General features: G+C 54.9%; 1 protein-coding gene across 1 annotated transcript in view; it reads right to left on the reverse strand.

Annotated features, from left to right (window-relative positions):
- Positions 1 to 11,996, reverse strand: part of IGFN1 (immunoglobulin like and fibronectin type III domain containing 1) — a 30,948-nt gene extending 18,952 nt beyond the window's left edge. The window contains exons 1-12 of the mRNA XM_045982290.1: positions 11,990 to 11,996; positions 11,409 to 11,531; positions 10,164 to 10,297; positions 9,188 to 9,287; positions 7,776 to 7,820; positions 7,451 to 7,496; positions 6,696 to 6,870; positions 5,686 to 5,799; positions 4,493 to 4,661; positions 3,005 to 3,277; positions 2,228 to 2,263; positions 320 to 336 (exon numbers count right to left, since the gene is read on the reverse strand). Coding sequence (XP_045838246.1) covers positions 320 to 336; positions 2,228 to 2,263; positions 3,005 to 3,277; positions 4,493 to 4,661; positions 5,686 to 5,799; positions 6,696 to 6,870; positions 7,451 to 7,496; positions 7,776 to 7,820; positions 9,188 to 9,287; positions 10,164 to 10,297; positions 11,409 to 11,531; positions 11,990 to 11,996 — 1,239 coding nt within the window. The remainder of the gene's footprint in view (positions 1 to 319; positions 337 to 2,227; positions 2,264 to 3,004; positions 3,278 to 4,492; positions 4,662 to 5,685; positions 5,800 to 6,695; positions 6,871 to 7,450; positions 7,497 to 7,775; positions 7,821 to 9,187; positions 9,288 to 10,163; positions 10,298 to 11,408; positions 11,532 to 11,989) is intronic.
- Positions 11,997 to 16,416: the final 4,420 nt, after the last annotated feature.

The following is a 16,416-nucleotide window of genomic DNA, read 5'->3' on the forward strand; positions in this document are numbered from 1 at the left end:
TTATGGCCTCCTTCTCCAAAGGCCCCCACAGCCCCTAAGGCTCTGAAGTCCCCGTAGTCTCCAGTCTGACCCCAAGGCCTTATTCTTCCAGAGACCCCTGGTTCTGCTTCTGCATGTCCTTCCCCAACAGCCTCCATAGTTGCCGAAGCCCCGAGGCCACCTCTCCCCACAGACCCCACTGTCCCAGGGCTCCCTAGGCCACTGCTGGAATGATGCCTTCCCCCAGGGCCAGCATCCCCCTGGGCTTTGGATGCATCCCTGGCCTCCAGAGGCATCCTGGCTTCATCGCTGGGCCCTCTATCATGGCCACCTGAGCCACTCTTGAGATTAGCGAGTCTCCCAGACCGCCGTATTGCAAGACCATCACTATCTCTGTTTCCAGACCACATCCCCCCAGGCACCCCTGAGCCATGCGTATAACCACCCCCTTCCTCAAACTCTGTTCCGCCAGGTGCCCCAGAGGCCACTCTGCAACCAGTGCCATAACCGAATCCCATTTCTCCTGACAGTGCTGAGCCGTCGCTACAGCCAGCCCCAGTTTCAGGACCTACTCCTCCAGCGTACCCTGTGCCTTCGCCATACCTAGATTCCATCCTCCCTGGACCTCCTAAGTCATCCTCATAGCCTGTCTCACCTCTGGGTCCTTTTCCTCTGGAGCTCCATGACCCATCCCAGAAATCTGGTTCAGAGCCCATTGTCCCTGGACCTTTTAATCCACCAATGTCTCCTAGCATCTTCCCAGAACCCTGAGCACCCTGAGCACCCAGGCTTGGAGACCCAATTAGCTTGTGGCTTCTGGCATCCACCCCCTGACCAGATCCCATCAGTGCAGCCCCCTGGGTACCACCCACACCACTTTTCCCGGCCCCAGGCCCCAAAAGTCCAGGCCTGTGGTGGGCCCCAGTTTTGCTGAGGCTGGACCCTGTGTCATCCCAAGGATCTGTGCTCTCAGACTCTATTCTGCCAGCATCCTCTGCCCCCCACTGACCTGCTGGCTGGCCTTGGGAATACTGGAAGCTTCCAGAGCCATCCCCTGACTCACCCAAGTCCCCTACTGTCTTCTGGCCCTCCCTTCCCCTGGGCCCCTGTAGGCCCTTCTCCCAGCCCCTGGGACCTCCTGGGCCTGTGAGGCTGGTTTTGTAGCCCTTTCCCCCACCCACAGACTTCCCTGGGCCTTGACCAGCTGTCTGTAGTGACCCTTCAGCTTTGGCCTCAGGCCCTCCTCGTCCCAGGAGGAAACTTCTACTACCAGATACTGATGGTTCCTGGGAGTTCTTTCCTTTAGGTATCTGCCCTCGAGACTCCCCTGGCCCCCAGAAGCCCTCTTCTTCCCCATCATCAGCATCTCGGCCTCTCTGAGAGCCCCAGGACTCAGGGCCTATGCCTGTCTCGGAGCTAGAAGCTCGTTCTCTAAGATACTCTTGGACCCCAGGACCGCCCACCCCGCTGCTGTCTCCAGCTTCCCCTAGGCCGGTCCCCCTGCTCCACACTGCCCTTGTGGCTCCTCTCTGTCTTCCCCTGCTCAAATCACCCCCTCCCTCCACCTCACCCAGGTTTTCCCCCTGCAAAATCTCTTCCATCACTCCCTCTTCCGACCAAGAGCCCATAGGACCAGACTGGGATCCCTTCAGGGCTGTCTTTCCTCTTCCAGGTCCCAAATGAGCACTGAAGACTTGTTCCTGGTTATGCCTGTCCAGGGGACTCCCGTGGTCCTCTCTGTACTCCCCTCCTTCCCCGCCGCTGCCCAGTCCTCCCACCTGAGGGTACTTGGACTCAGCCTCCCAGCCTCCTACTATCCTATGGCATCTGTCCCCATCACTGCCTGTGCCATGATCTTGCTGTTGAACTTCCATGAGACCCAAACCTGATTCTAGGCCCTCTCTCTGTGCATAGATGTTCCCTGGAAGGCTTCTGTCCCAGCCACCCTCTCTGTGGAGTTGATTTTCCCCAAGGGCAGTGACCGTGTCTCCCTCTCCTTCCAGAAAGCCCTTTCCTGCCTGCCCAGGGCCCCAGGCTGAGCCAGCTGCCCCATCACTCCCTACCAGGGAGTAGCCATGCCCACCAAGGCCACCTGTCTCTAGGTCAGCTGTGAGCTGGAGCCCAGAAGCAGGCCTGGCCCCATTAAAGGAGCCCTCCAGTAGGCCCTGCTTTCTGGGTTTCCCTCCCTTGCCCCTGATGCTCCTGGAATCTGCTTCTGAGGTCTGGGCTCCTTGGGCTCGCTGCTGACGGTCAGCACTTGCAGTCAGAAGGCTTTTCTCTTTCCCTGTTTTGAGAAGAGGTCAATGCCCCCATTGAGAGACAAAAGAAAAGAACTGTTAAATCAGTCCAAGGCACCTGTCTGACCTCAACTGCTTTGCCTGACTCTCAGTTTCGCCAGTAGAGAAAAAGCTGACCATCTCAGAAGGAAGCCAGGGTATGCCAGCTTCCTGATAGATGAGTCCTATCGCCACCTCCCCCAGCCCTGTGCCCACAGACCACCGTGCCCTGCTATATGGTCCATAAGGACTTCTGGGAAAATACATAACCCAAAACTCACCTGCTTCTCAAACTGCCATGAACAGTTGTGTGATTTTTAAAAGAGCTATTTACTCACCATCTGCCTTACAAACACCTACTTTAACAGTTTCCTGGGATCACCTTGAACCCATATCTGCAGGGGATTTAAGGGTGTCCTTTGGCCTGACCCAGGTTCTCATCCATACCGGATCAGAGCCAAGCCCTAGCCAGGACCCTTAGGCCACCTTGGATCTGTGTCTCCAGAAGCATTCCTAGAGGCCCATGGAGCCCAGACAGTAGAGGAGGACCGGGCTGGCCAAGAAGGCCTGGCCTTGCAGTGGGTCAGGAATAGATCTCAGGAGCCGTCCTCATTCTTAGAGACTGAAGGAATCATCAAAAGCAAATGACCGACCAAAGGAAGCCCCTGGCCCCAGCCTTTTCCATGCCCTTCTCAGCCCCAGACTCTTGTCTTGGTAGAGAGAGAAAGACAGAGGCATGAACCACTCACCTCCAACGACCAGCCAGGCAGTAGAGCTGTGGAATCCGGTGCCCAGCGAGTAAGGGCCCATGTCTGAAAAATGGGCCCCCTTGACCACCAGCCGGTGGGTCAGCCCATCAGGGGACACAAACACTTCATATTTGCCGCTGGGTTGGAGGGGCCGGTGCCGGAAATTCCAGGCGGCATGGGGGCAGGGGCTGGAGAGAACACACTCGAAGACAGCATTGCCCTGCTCTTCACAGTGAGCCTCAACCAGCGGGACCACCACTCTGGAGGGGATGGCTGTTGGGGAAGCAGGAATGGGGACATTAGCTTGGCGGCATAACCCAGTGTGACCTGACACAGCACGGCCAGGAGCTCAGGACCTGCTCAGCCCCAGACCTCCTGTGTCACCTGGGGTAGGTCACCTCCTTACCCCAGGTGACAGTTCCCATAAAAAGCCCATAAAATGAGGGCTTATAATGAGGTTATGAACTGTCAGACCATTTTTAGCTCTGGAATTCCGTGATCCCAAATCCAGAGATTATATCTGGGGGTAAGATGAGTACATGAAGAAAACTGATATGCTGACAGTCATGTTCTCTTACGAATCCTAGGACCACCTCCCAGATAGGTATTATTATTTCCTTTTTACAAGTAAGGAAACCCAGTCTTACCCAACTAAGAGGCAGCCCGGGCACAATTCACACCCAGGTCCAGCTGAAGCCAAAGTCCCTACTCCCTTCCCCTATGCCACGCCATTTCTCAGCTTTTCAAAGCCCTGTCCAGGCATACCAGACCTGCTGGAGGTCTCATGCCCTCTTTCTTCCTTAACCTTGATTTAGAACCATGTTCTTTATGTTCTGTCTGCCCACAGTTTTCTTCTCCAGGCCTCTCCTCCTCCCAGGAGGCCTCCAGAACTGTAAAATACTCCAAGGGAGGCCGGGGTGGGGGGGAGTCGTGATGCATACACAGCTACTCAAGGGGATGGGACAGAGTGTGATGAGAGAGGACGGGACAGTTCCCAGGTGGGGAGGGGGCACGGAAGGCAGGGAAGGAAGACGTCTGTACAGGGCACGAGGGTGCTGCACCTGGGTGGGGCTTCTTACTGGCAGTGTGGGAGGGGGAGTCTGCAGCAGAAGAGTGGGGCTGTGGCTAGAGACTGTGAAATTCATCTGGATCGAATCTGGAGATTGAATCTCTGCTGCAGAAGGTCTGTAAGCAGGGCCACGGCACAGACACTATGTCTGCGGCTGGAACCCAGGAGGGCCCAGCTCACCACCAAGAGAACACTGACCTCGGACCCAGACTTCTGGAAAGCAGAGATCATTTCAGTGTAACCACGTGGGTGTGCATTCCGCTCCCTCACAGTCTTTGCAAGGTGAGAGGGGGACGGGGGGAGCATATCACATTTATCTTCCACTCTCCACCCCTCCAATCCCCAGCCATGGCACCAACATGGGCCCCCTCCTAACAGATCTCCTCCACTCCAGCTTCTGCAGGGAGAAGATCACCCACCGCTGGCATCCAGTTCCGTGGAGAAGATTTCGGCATCCTCCACCTTGACCTGGTAAATGCCGGCATCCTCAGCCTGCAGGTCCCGGATCTGGAACTGATAGCGCTTCCCCAGCCGCCGCAGACAGTGCTTGGTCTGGTTGTCAAGGCTGTAGGGGACCATCTCACCATCCTGAGGCAGAGAAAGGAAGAGGGAGGCTCAGGGCCTCCGTGGGTCCCCAGCACCTCCTGCCCCGACGCCATTTGGGCAGTTTTCTCCCACTGGCCCCCGGCACCAGACAATATTGCTGCAACCACAGAGGAGATGGGAAGGGGGCCAGGGGCAGGGGTGGAGAGCAGGGCTTAGAGGCTTTGAGAACAAGGAGAGGAGGGTGGTCCCTGACTCTGACCATGAAGTGAATAATTGGCAAGTGTCAAGAGAGACACTTGAGACACATTCATTTTCAGAGGGGAACAAGGGAGCCATCGGGTATTTTCAGAGCTCCACACAACCAGTAATCCATGCACATGCCCCCTTTAGCTAAAGCCTAGATATATTTGTCACTTGCCAGATATTAATAACAGCTCATCTTCGGTTGCCTACTGTGTGCCAGGCCCTGGGTTAAGTACTTGGGGGCACAACAGTGAATAAAACAAAGATTCTTGCCCCCCAGGAAGCTAAAATTCTAGGAGGGACACAAATAACACATATCATAAGCAGATCATGTAATCTATTTTAGAAAGAGATAGAAGTAGGGACAAAAGAGAGAGGAGGATACGGATTCAGGGGTGCAGGATGGGGCAGGGGGGGACACAGCAGTGTCAGACAGGGTGGTCAGGGGACATCTGGGTACGGGTGAGGGAATTAGCTGTGTGGATACAAGGGAAGACGGTGACAGGGAGCAGGACCCTCTAGAGCCAAGAAACAGATGCAGGGGGGTGGGGTGCACTTCCTTAGAATCCTCCTTTTACCCCTGGTGCCCTGGCTAGAGAACCGATTTGCTCAGTGAGAGTAAGAGGAGTCTGTGAAATGTCTATACCACAGTTTGACTTCCCTCCAATCAGGAACTCCAGGGGAGGCAAGACTCACCGTCTGTGGTCTGTGCACCTGAGTTGCTCCCAGAAAGGAATCCGAGGGATCCATAACTCCCCCCCCTCCCAGGACCAGCAGCCTCCCTGTCAGATCCCTCCCCCCTCAATGAATCCTCCAGCCTCACCTTATACAGGTAAACCTTGCTCCCAGGATCCTTGAGATCCAGCTCCAGATCAAATGTTGCAACCCCCTCCTTGCTGACCCTGATGTGTCTTAAGTTGGAGATGGTGTTAACGTACTAGGAAAGACAAACATACCAGGGGATCTCTCTGAGCTCTCTCTTTGGTGCATTCCACACACTCGGACCCCAGTCCCCCCATGTCCCACTCAAGCATGCATTTGCCCATTTTACAGGTAGGAAGAAATTTTCCAAGATGAGAGACATCAGGTCAGGAAGCAAAGTGAAAAAGGACCCCAGGCATCCAGGTTTTCTGAGAACATGGTAGGGCATTTCTGTTCATCTGCTATTCCAGGCAATAAAAATTAGTTGAGCACCTACTATGGGCAAAGCCCTGTGTTAGGGTCAATGAGAAAGCTTGGAGGACAGAAAACTAAGTCCCAGGATATTTGATGAACCACCTTCAAGGTGATAAAATACTATTTTCAGGATGGTGAAAACTAGTTGTTTTGCATTTCCAGAAGATGAATTAGACATGCTATAGTTTAGACCCAGGAAAGAACTTCCTATACAGTCTATAAGACACTGGGATAAGCAGACAATGCTGAAATCCCTTCCACTGGAAGAAGCCTTTAGAAATCAGATAGGCATCCAAAGTCAGGGGATCAGGGGAGGATGACAGCGGAAAGGAAGCCCTTGCCAGGTGTCAGGCACTGTTAAGTAATTAAAGCCCAATTAAGTGCTTTAATTACATTGTCTAGTTCATCCTCTCCCTGATCCTAAGGGGCAGGTACAACTATAACACCCATTTGGCAGATAAGGAAATCAAGACATGGAGGCCCTAACTTTCCCAATGCCCCGGATTTTAGTATCTGAGCCAGATTTTGAAGCCAGAACGCTGACCGGAGGCCTGGGTCGCAGCCACACGCGGCCCTGGGGGCGGGCTGCGGGCCTGCCGCGCGTGGGGCCCAGCTCCGGGCGGGGGCGCCCGCGAGGCGGCGGCCGGGCGGGACTACCTGCGCCATCTTGTCCTCGTGCTCCTTCCGCATCTCCTTGAGCTTGCGCAGCATGCCGCGGTAGTCCACGATGCCGTACTTCAGGCAGATGCGCTCGTAGTCCTTGCGGTCGGCCGTCATCAGAAGCTGCCACACCTGCTCCAGGTCCACCTTTTTCTTGGCGGGAGGCGGGGCCCTGGGGAGCAGGGCAGGCAGGTCAGAGGCCAGGAGAGCCCCAGCGGAGCCCCAGGAGCTGGTCCCCTGGGCCTGCCACCCTGAGAGGCTGTGGGGAGCTGCCGTCTCTGCACTAGAAGAAAGGGATGGGATGGAGGGGGTGGGGGTAGGGGGCTGGGCCCCGGCCTGAGCTCTGTCGGGACACGGGGGACCCAGGATGGGCAACGGCAACCTCCCTCCTACCCCCCACAGTCCAAACTTTCAGGGGGAGAAACTCCATTCCTAACACCTTGTATTGGGGACTGCTCGGAAAGATGGGGGGCCACATTATTCTGTTACCTTAGCACTTTTTTAAAAAATCATGGTTCTAGAGGAGCATCCCATTTTAAAAATGAGCGAGTCAAGATCCAGAGAGGAATGAGGATTCATTCAAGGACACAGGGCTTAAAGGCAACAGAACTATAGGGTCAGTGCTCTTTCCTCCTCCCGCTGGCTACCGGCAGTCTAGCTTTCTAGCCAGACGAAGGGAGAGCTGAGCCCTGGGGGCTCATGGACATAGCTGGGGAGCCTCCAGCCCTGCCCCTGGACAGGCCCTCACCCACCTCTTTTTCAGAAGATTTCGGTAGTCCATCAGCTCCTTCCTGAGGTCTAGAAAAGGACCAGCAGTGAGGCCCCAAGCCCAGGGAGAGATTCCAAGGGGCTAATGCAGGGCTATTCTGTGGCAGTGGGGGTTTGGGGGGGTGTCAGGGGGTGCAGTCGGAGGACCTGTGGTCCCGACTGACAACCGGAACTTTTGGACGGTGCTCTCCTGTGGACCAGTGATGATCTGTAACGTGTTGGTAGGGGCTTGGCCAAGTCGGGAGCACCAGGAGTGGAGTAGCCCATTCCCCAAAACCCAAGAAGACTTCTGGCAACCCTTTCACCTACCCTCCTGGGGCTCCTTGTGCCTCTTCCGGTTCTTCCGAAAGCCAACTGGATCATCAGGAGGAGAGGAGGGAATTAATGTGGACAGATAGGGAGGGAAGTGAGACACCCTGAGGGTCTTCCTGAGAACCAGCTGAGTGCCATGGCCCCGTCCTCCCCACTGTCCACAAAGGCAAGGCAACAGCTCAGCAAGAGGGATGCGCAGGTCAGAGGGTCTGTCCGTCATAAGCTTTGATACCCAGAGACTTAGTGTGACTGAGGTGGAGCTGATCTGGTTGGGGGAGCCCGCTAACATGTTTGCAGGGGCGGGGGGGGGGGGCGCGGCACGGCAGAAGCAAGGGCAGTGGCTCTCCCGTGCCCCCCAAGAGCTGCCATTTCAGAGTACGGGCCAGACGTTGCCCAGGAAGGCCAACACTGCTGTTTGGCTGATCCTGCACCCGTTCCCAGTCCTTGTCCTCATCACCTACTCCCACTGGTAGGAAGGAGGCTGCCCTTGGCACCAGGAGTGGCCATGTGACATGGGTCTGGTCAATGAGATACAAACGGAAGTGTCCAAGGTGTTTCTGAGAAAACCTTTGCTTTCTTGATAAAAGGGCCAGCTGTACCTGGGGCCACCTCTTTCCCCTTCTTCCCACCTTGAACATGGATTCGGTTTGGATCGGCAGCAGCAGTCTTATGACCATGAGGCTATAAGCCAACGTCTTTGGGTGACAGCTCAGCGAGACAGGAAGCGTCTGGCTGGCCCGTGACAGCACTGAGCTGTGGTTTGAGCCCTGGATTCTAACCTTAGGACTTCTTATCATGTGACATAATCAAGTGTCTTTACTTCTTGGGCTATTCGTAGTAGGGTTTTCTGTTACTTGTAGGCAAAAGCATAAGCCATCGAAAGACTAGATGTGCTTCCCGTTATTGTACGTCAACAATTGATTTAAAATTTGGAAACCCTGCAAGTCAAGACAAACCAACAACCTCCCCCACCCCCGCCCATGTCTGAGCAAGGATTTGGCCTTCATGTGACCTGTTTGCCCCTCTGATGTAGGCCTGGATAAGATATCCCACGTAGAGTGGAGAAATGGGGCCCAGAGAAGGAAACGAAGCCCGCTGAAGGAGTTAGCAAAAGGGTCAGGCCCAGAAACCGAGCTCGAGGTCCCACTCTCACGCCGCAGGGCTAAGAGAATATCCCTCAGAGCTCCCGCAGTGGGCGTCTGCTGAGCGAGCACCTTTTAGACCACACGCAGAGTCGGCGTGTGAGTGGGTGAAGCCAAGGGCCCTGGCACCAGATGGGACAGCAGCCTAGCTGTCCCTCTCTCCTTTCACCCCACCAGCTGCCCCGCCTCTGAGGCCTCGGAGGGCTCTCTGAGGAGAAAGCCGGGGCTAGCACCCCAAGCGCCGATGAGGGAAGGGGACAAGCCCACCTTCGATGACCAGGAGCCTCGTGGAGCACGTGGCCTCGCCGTAGACGTTCACTGCAGTGCAGCGGTACAGGTCCGAGTCCTCACCCGTCAGCTTGTTGACCTGCAGAGAGGCCCAGGCCAGGGGACCAGGGCTAGTGCCACCCCCTTCCTCCCCTTGTGAGACATGGGTAGAGGTCTCTCAGGATGGATAAGACACAGTCCTTTCCTTATAGAGCCCGCAGTCTTCATCAAGGAATCAGACCCCAAAACAAAAAGCAGGAGAGTGACAGGGAGCAGATGTACCTTTGAGGGAGGGCCTTTTGGCCAGCAGAGGCAACCTGGTGTTGCAGAAAGAGATGGCTTTTTGGGGTCAAATGGGTCTGGGACTGCGTATCGTCTCTGTCGTGTAGTATGGGCTGTGGGACCTGGGGTAAATTACCTAACCTCTCTGATCCTTACTTTCTTATAAGGTGAGGATAATAATGCCTCCAAAAGTAGCGAATGGTCAGGAGAAAATGATACAGTCTCTGTCAAATGTTCAGCCCAAAGCCCAGCACAGAGTGGGTGTTCTGTGACTCGTAGCTCTAATTATTACTAATATTGGCCGGAGGGGATAGAGAACCACCTGGAGGCCAGACACCGGTGAGATACTTTACATAAACTTTTCATACCCATGACAACACCGCGAAGTAAGTACTGTTATTACCCCCACGTCACAGGGGAGGAAACGGAAGTACGGAGAAGTAAGGAACTTGCCAAGGCCACGATGGTGGGCCTGGGATTGGAACCCAGGTTGTCAGATTCCAGCCTCTGCCAGGGTATCAGCAGAGTACCTGTAGGTCTGGCGGGTCCCCACCCGACTCTGGCTGTCTGGGCCACAGGATGGAGCTGAGTGGGCTCAACCCCAACGGGGAGCATCTCGTAGTCCTCTGGGGTCTGGAGGGCACCGAGGAGCCCAGGGCCCAGGGTTGCGGGTGGGGGGGAAGGCCCATCTTACCTGTAGCACATGCTCCTTGCCGCTGGAGGAGATGTGGTACTTGCTGGAGCTACTGAGGTGACCTTTGGTGCTCTGCCAATGGACCTCAGGCTGGGGATCCCCACAGACCAGCGCCCGGAAGATGGCATTTTTCCCTGTAGCAGGAAAAGGTGGTCAAAAGATTGGCCACCTGGGGGAGGGCTGAGAGTGTACTCTCTTGAGACCTTAATTTGTTGTGTTCCTGGCTCTAGGGGTTTCAACTGCCCATTCCAAGAAGCATGTCTGGCCTTGGCGCCCTGACTCAAGGACTCGTATGATGCCAGGCAGAAAGCAGCAGTTTCCAGACGCCCAGAAGACAGACCTCCACCTGGCTCCTGCATCCCAGAGTGTGGGCTCCTTGAGGAAAAGGTGTGGCTGGACAGTCCATGGTGGAAGGGGAGGCAAGCAGGGCTTGGGGTGGACGGGTGTGTTTCTTTGCAAGGGTAAGGGAAGAGTCTGAAGGACTCTCCCAAGACTGGGAAGGGGACGGGTCTTTTGGTAGTTCCACATCCTCTCTCAAGGTGGGATGACCCTGAGACACAGGGTTCCAGCCTCAGGAAAGAACCCAAACTCTGTGTTTGGCATGGGAGGCTGGGAGCTTCCCACCCCCAAGAAATCCCTTGGGTTCCTGCCAGGAACATCTCCTGAGAGAGCAGTGCAGAGTGAAGACCAAGGGCCCCTCCCCTGTGATGAAAGACACTTGCTCATGACATTTTTGTGTTTTGAGTGAGGACTTAGAGTCAGATTTAGAAAAATAAAGTGCTCTTCTTTTTCTTATATCAAAATGATGTAAATTGCAGGGTATTGTAGGAACCTGTGCTGGGAAAAGACCACCAGTTCTCACCCCTTCCATCCAAAGTCTTTGCTCCCATCACTTTCCCAGGCACTCCTCTCATTAATCTCATTTTAATAATGTCTGCAGCAGCTGCTCAGAGCCCAGGCTCAGGGAGGGGAGCTCGGAAACACCACTTCCCGCTTCCCAGTGAGCAGCCCCAACCTTGTTCCCAAATATCTCTCATTTCAGCATACCATAGTGTATCTTCACTCCCTTTGCCCATTCTGCCCCTCAGGTCCCTCACCCATTCTGGGGGCCCAGGCAGGCACCCCCCAAGTAGAGGGAGATATGGTGTGGCCTGGCACTGGATGTGGGGGCCGGGAGGCAGGCTGGGAAGGACGGGACTGAGCCCCCTCCTTCAGGCTCTCAGCAGCTCCCCTCCCGGGTCTCACCTTCCTGCAGCGCCAGGGCGACGGGCTTCTGCTGGAAGTCTGGTGTGCTGCAGCCTTCGGGGATCTCCTCCACCAGCTGCCGGATGCTCACCCCATGAAGGGCGGACTTCCTGGGGGGCTTCTCTAGAAGGTGGGAGAAAGGGAGATGAACCTTCCCTACTCTTCCTCATGGGTGACCCTTTAATACAATGGAGCACTGACGCAAGAACCCAAGGAACATGAGCCCCTCCTCCCTATCCCACCATTAAGTGGGATTGTCTCCCACTGCTCCTGCCTATGAGCAGGGCTTTGGAATTTTCTAGTGGATTCAGGTAGTGGTCCTCCAGCAGCGTGCATGGAGTCCCTGGGAAGTGGGCAGGGGCACCTGACAAAGACCCTGGAAGCGTCACTGGGGTAAAGCTGGAGAAGGGAGAATGAGGAAGGGGCTGACATGGGGTGGCTGGGCATCCTTTATTCAGGAAAACGAGTTAAAACAGACAGATGAGTTCCCAAAGATCTCCAAGCCCTTCTCTGTCTCTATCGCGTGAGGAGCGCCAGTGAGGGACTGGGGTGGGGGCGGGGGGAGGTAGCGCTTCTCTCACCTGCCATAGTTTGGCTTCCTCTTTGGTTACTGAGGGTGGCAACTGATCTGCTGAGAACAGAAGACAGAATTCCTTATGAGAGGTGCAGGCTGGTCTCACCCCCCCCACACACACACACACTGTCCATGCATTGGCTGGTCTCTCGCCTGGGAGCTGGGTAGAGCTGCTGCGTCCTGAGAGCTTATCTAACTAACCCCACCTAATGGTACCAATCAGTGTCCTGCCAGTCCCTGCCCTGGCAAAACCAATTTCCTTGAGCCCGGAAGAGGGTGGGCTGCTGCTCCGTTGTACCTTCCCAGGTAACGGAGCCCACGGGGCTGAGCCTGCAACTTTATGCCGGTGGCCTGGCCTTTGGCTGGGTCCCCAGACCCAATGGCCACTCAGAGGGTGAGACACAGCCTCCTTGAACCTCAGGAAATCAAATGCCTGTCATCTAGAATTTCTTTAGTGATTTCGCAGCCTGCTCCCTCTTGACTATGGAATATCAATTTTCCCTGGATATTCTCTGGGGCTCTTGGCTCCAACCTCAACTCTGAGATTTTCTAGCAGGACCCAGCGGCCTTCTATCTCCCACCCTCAACCAATCTGGAATGCTTTTGATCACTGTGTCGGTGGGGGAGCACCCTCAGTTGGCTGCTCTTTAGCTCCTCTTGACCCAGGCTGACAGGATACTCATAAATCCATCCGCTCCCCTCCGAAGCCAGTGAGTTATGGCGTCAGGTGAACAAAATGTCTTCCAGGCTCTCCCAGCCATCATCAACCACTGTCTCCCCCTGATTTTCTCACAATCGCATCCTTCCATCATGGCTGCTGGGGAGTGCCACCCCGGGGAGAGAGGGGGCTTGGCTCTGGGCTGAGATGAGGGCCTTGATGAGAGCCATTACTTGGAGGGGGGTGGGGTGGATTTCTTGAAAGAGTTCTCCAATAGTCCCACCTCCTGTGTGGTTGGCCTGTGGCCAACGGGTTCCATTTTGAAGACGCCATTCCCTGCCCAAAGAGCCTTGTGTTCAGGATAGAATCACACATGACGGAGCAAATTCCTCCCTCCAACTGACACTTCCATTTCACAACTGCCCACCCACTGGCACTTCTGGCCTCAAGGTGTCCCATCTATAGCCCAGCGGCTGCCCCCCAGTGCGCTGGAATGCCATGGCGCGCCAACTGCGTTCTGGAGCGGTCACAGGGCTAAAGCCGCCGCGCAGCAGGGAGTCGGGAGGGAGGGCGAGGATGGAGCGGCCACCAGCGGAGGAGAACGCAGCTGACTAGGAGTGGTGGGAGCTGCAGGGGTCTGCGTCCCGTCTGTTCCCCAGTACCTCATCTCGCACCTGTCCACGATCCCTGCCCTGGTGTAATTTGAATTTAACACGGACACCTTAGCTGTCCTCTTCATCTTCCTCATCACCTCCGTCAGCTCCACGACCAGCTCTCAGTGCCTTATTCTGCCATTCACCACACATGAAGTGTAATGCTAACACGGCTCCTCTCCCTCCAGCCTCCTGCCTGCAGGTCCCAGCTGAGACGGGAGAGAGAAGCAGACCCCTCTGGGAACTTAAGGGTCTCATGTGAAGCCATCTCACCCTCTAGACCTCCATTCTCTTCAGGAAGCCAGATTCGGGACCCGGTTAGTGACAAACGGGCAAGAGGTCTGCTTGGTTGGAGACTAGAGGGATGTGGTCTCAATTAGAGGGGCTGGGGAAGGAAACGAACTCTCTTCCCATGATTCATTTCCCCTTTTGAGAAAAAACCCTAATTTTTCTCAGCACCAAACAACACTTCAGCTTATCCCACCATGATATCCCTTATCCCAGGCCCCCCGGTCTCCTGGTCCCTCCAGGACCCACAGCCCACCGCAGCCCCCCCCTGCCCCACCTGCCTTCGTCTTGTGCCTGTGGGTAGCTGCTGCTCCCACCTTCCAGACTAGTAAGGTTGAGGCAGGAAGAGCCAAATGGGGTTGATCTCAACTGTTTTGACCATGTTATCAATCAAGACGTCACAAGTCCTAGATCCGAGGTCCTCATTCTAGACAGCGAGTCAGATTTTTAATCTGGTCGTCATTTCACGCCCTAAGCCAAACAGTGCCTGGAAAATCAGAGCCAGGACAGAACCACCTGGACAGGACTCACTGAAGCTCTCTCTTCCAAATATCCTGGAGTCACTTAGAGGGGACTAAGCATGCACCCCACGGTATAATCCGCTGTTTACAGCTCACTGTTCCCCAGGCTGATCTCATGCCTGCTGCTGCCCCTTCCTGAGTAGAAAGTTAGAGAGCATTCCAGCATCTCCATTTCTGCCTGGTGTAGGAAGCCAGGTGCGCAGTGCCCACTTACCTGGTGCACTGCTGCCCTCCAGCCTCCTGTCTGCTCCCTCCTCCCTGTTTCCAGCTGCTGCGCGCTGCCCGAGACTCTGAATGGACTGCTGGTGGACCGGCGGTGCTGGGAGCAGATGTAGGTCACTGCGGACTGCCCAGGCTCTCTTTGCCCCTCCCACTCACCCCGCCTCCCTCCTCCTGCTCTGGCCCAGGCTTGGCAAGGCAGGGCCCCCGCCCCAGGGTTAATGCCCTCGCCTCTGCGGAGGTCAGAGATGGAAGGGTCCTGTGACATTAGCTCATCCAGCTCCTCGGTTTGCAAAGCTCTAAGCTCTTAGCTAAACTGGCTTGGTTAGGTTTGTTCCATGGTGCCCGGTTTAGATAGCCGCTTTTAGCAGGGCTGGGGTACACCACCCAAAGCCCTAATTTTGTAGCTAAGCTGATCCCTTGAGACCCTTGATGCCATAAGTCACACAAATACATAAAGCCACCTCCCCCTTTGGGAATCACAACCCAAAATGGCACCAAACAGGCAAGAAACTTCGGGAACTAGACAGAAGGGCATGATCCCACAGTTCTACTCCCCCTGAGAGGGGGAGACCCTGGGAGTCCTGCAGCCAGGAGGCCTTCTGGGAGAAGGTGAGCTTTCTTGGGATAGAAGCAGAGAGCTGGAGGCTGAAAGTGGCAGGCAGATGGTTGGGTTTTTGAGGATGTGGGGATGGGAGATGGGAATTGATGGTAGGATGACTGTTGCTAACAGATTTTCTTAAGGAGTGTGGAGGGGAAGCAAGGCCCAGGAGATGATGAGAAGGCCACCTGGTGTGCTTTGAAAGAGCCACCTTCCAAGGGAGGCCGCTGGGTATTTACACGTACTCATCAGCATGTTGCTAGTGCTATAGCGGCTGCCTCTGCATATGTTCTGAGAAGCGAGGTGTTTGACCTCTTCTGCTCCAGGGTGTGTGTGTGTGTGTGTGTCCCGTGTGTGTTTCTAATTCTAAGTGTCAGAGGCTGGTGTTTCGTTTATTCAGTAAGTATGTGTCAAACACCTACCCTGTGTCAGGTCCTGGGTCTGACACTGTGTTAGGCACAGAGAATACAAAGGTAAGCAAATGACAGGGCCTTCCCCTCCCGGAGCTTGCAGCTTACAGTCTCATAGGTCTAACAGGTCTAATAGGTCAGATGCGTGATAAAAAGCCAGTTATAAACTGCGGCATGTGCTCCGAAAGAACCCGTAGAGGGCCAGGAGAGCTGGAGCTCAGAGACCTAGGGCAAGAGTGACATGAGCTGAGCTTGAACAGGTAGGCTTGAGAAGCCATTGAAGAATTTTGATCTCTGACCTAAGGGCTGTTGAGGTTTATTTAACCTGGAAGAGTGACGGGATCCAGTTTGCATTTTTAGAAACTCATTCTGGTGCAGGGCAGAAAAGGAATGGAGGAGAGTGGAAGTGAGAAGCAGGAGTCCAGCTGCCAGAAGCCTGGTCCAATAAACCCAAGGTGTTCTTTCTGATAGTGGGATCCTGGGCTCCAGGGGACCTTCTGAGCCACAATGCTCCATCGTTCCAGGAGGGGAAGAGGGAGGCTGAGAATATTGCCCAGTACAGAGCCCTTCAGCATTGTATGTGCCTCCACTGGCCCCCAGGGAGCTGGTAGGTTCTTCCCTGAGGCCTGGGGATGGCCAGAAGACTACAGTAGGCCTATCTGCTCTGCACTGTCCCGTACTCAAATCCCTCTCATTGCAGTAAGATGGAAATTTCACGACTCCAAGCAACTAAAATTGGTCAAATGGTTTTCACCCATCCTCTATCCTCTGTTTTTTTTCCTTTATCCTTTATCAGATGGAATGCTCAATAATATTTAGCTATGCCTGGCATGTTCAGCCATCTGCCTGAAGGTGAGAATCCTCAATGGTATGAAAGATCCTGGGTCAGACACTGGTGTTTCTCCTTAAGGTTGGCAGTAGGTAACAAAGGGGGTGACACGGGGGTGCCCAGCCCACAGTGCAGCCTCTTTAAGGAATTTTCTGGCTACCTGCCACAGGCCAGCGATAGAGTGTTCTGACCTTACCAAGTGATCTTTCCCAGTGCCCAGGTTTTATCCAGTGGCAGAATGTTCACATGACTTCT

The sequence above is a fragment of the Meles meles genome, chromosome 17, assembly GCF_922984935.1.
Source record: "Meles meles chromosome 17, mMelMel3.1 paternal haplotype, whole genome shotgun sequence".
Lineage (NCBI taxonomy): Eukaryota > Metazoa > Chordata > Mammalia > Carnivora > Mustelidae > Meles > Meles meles.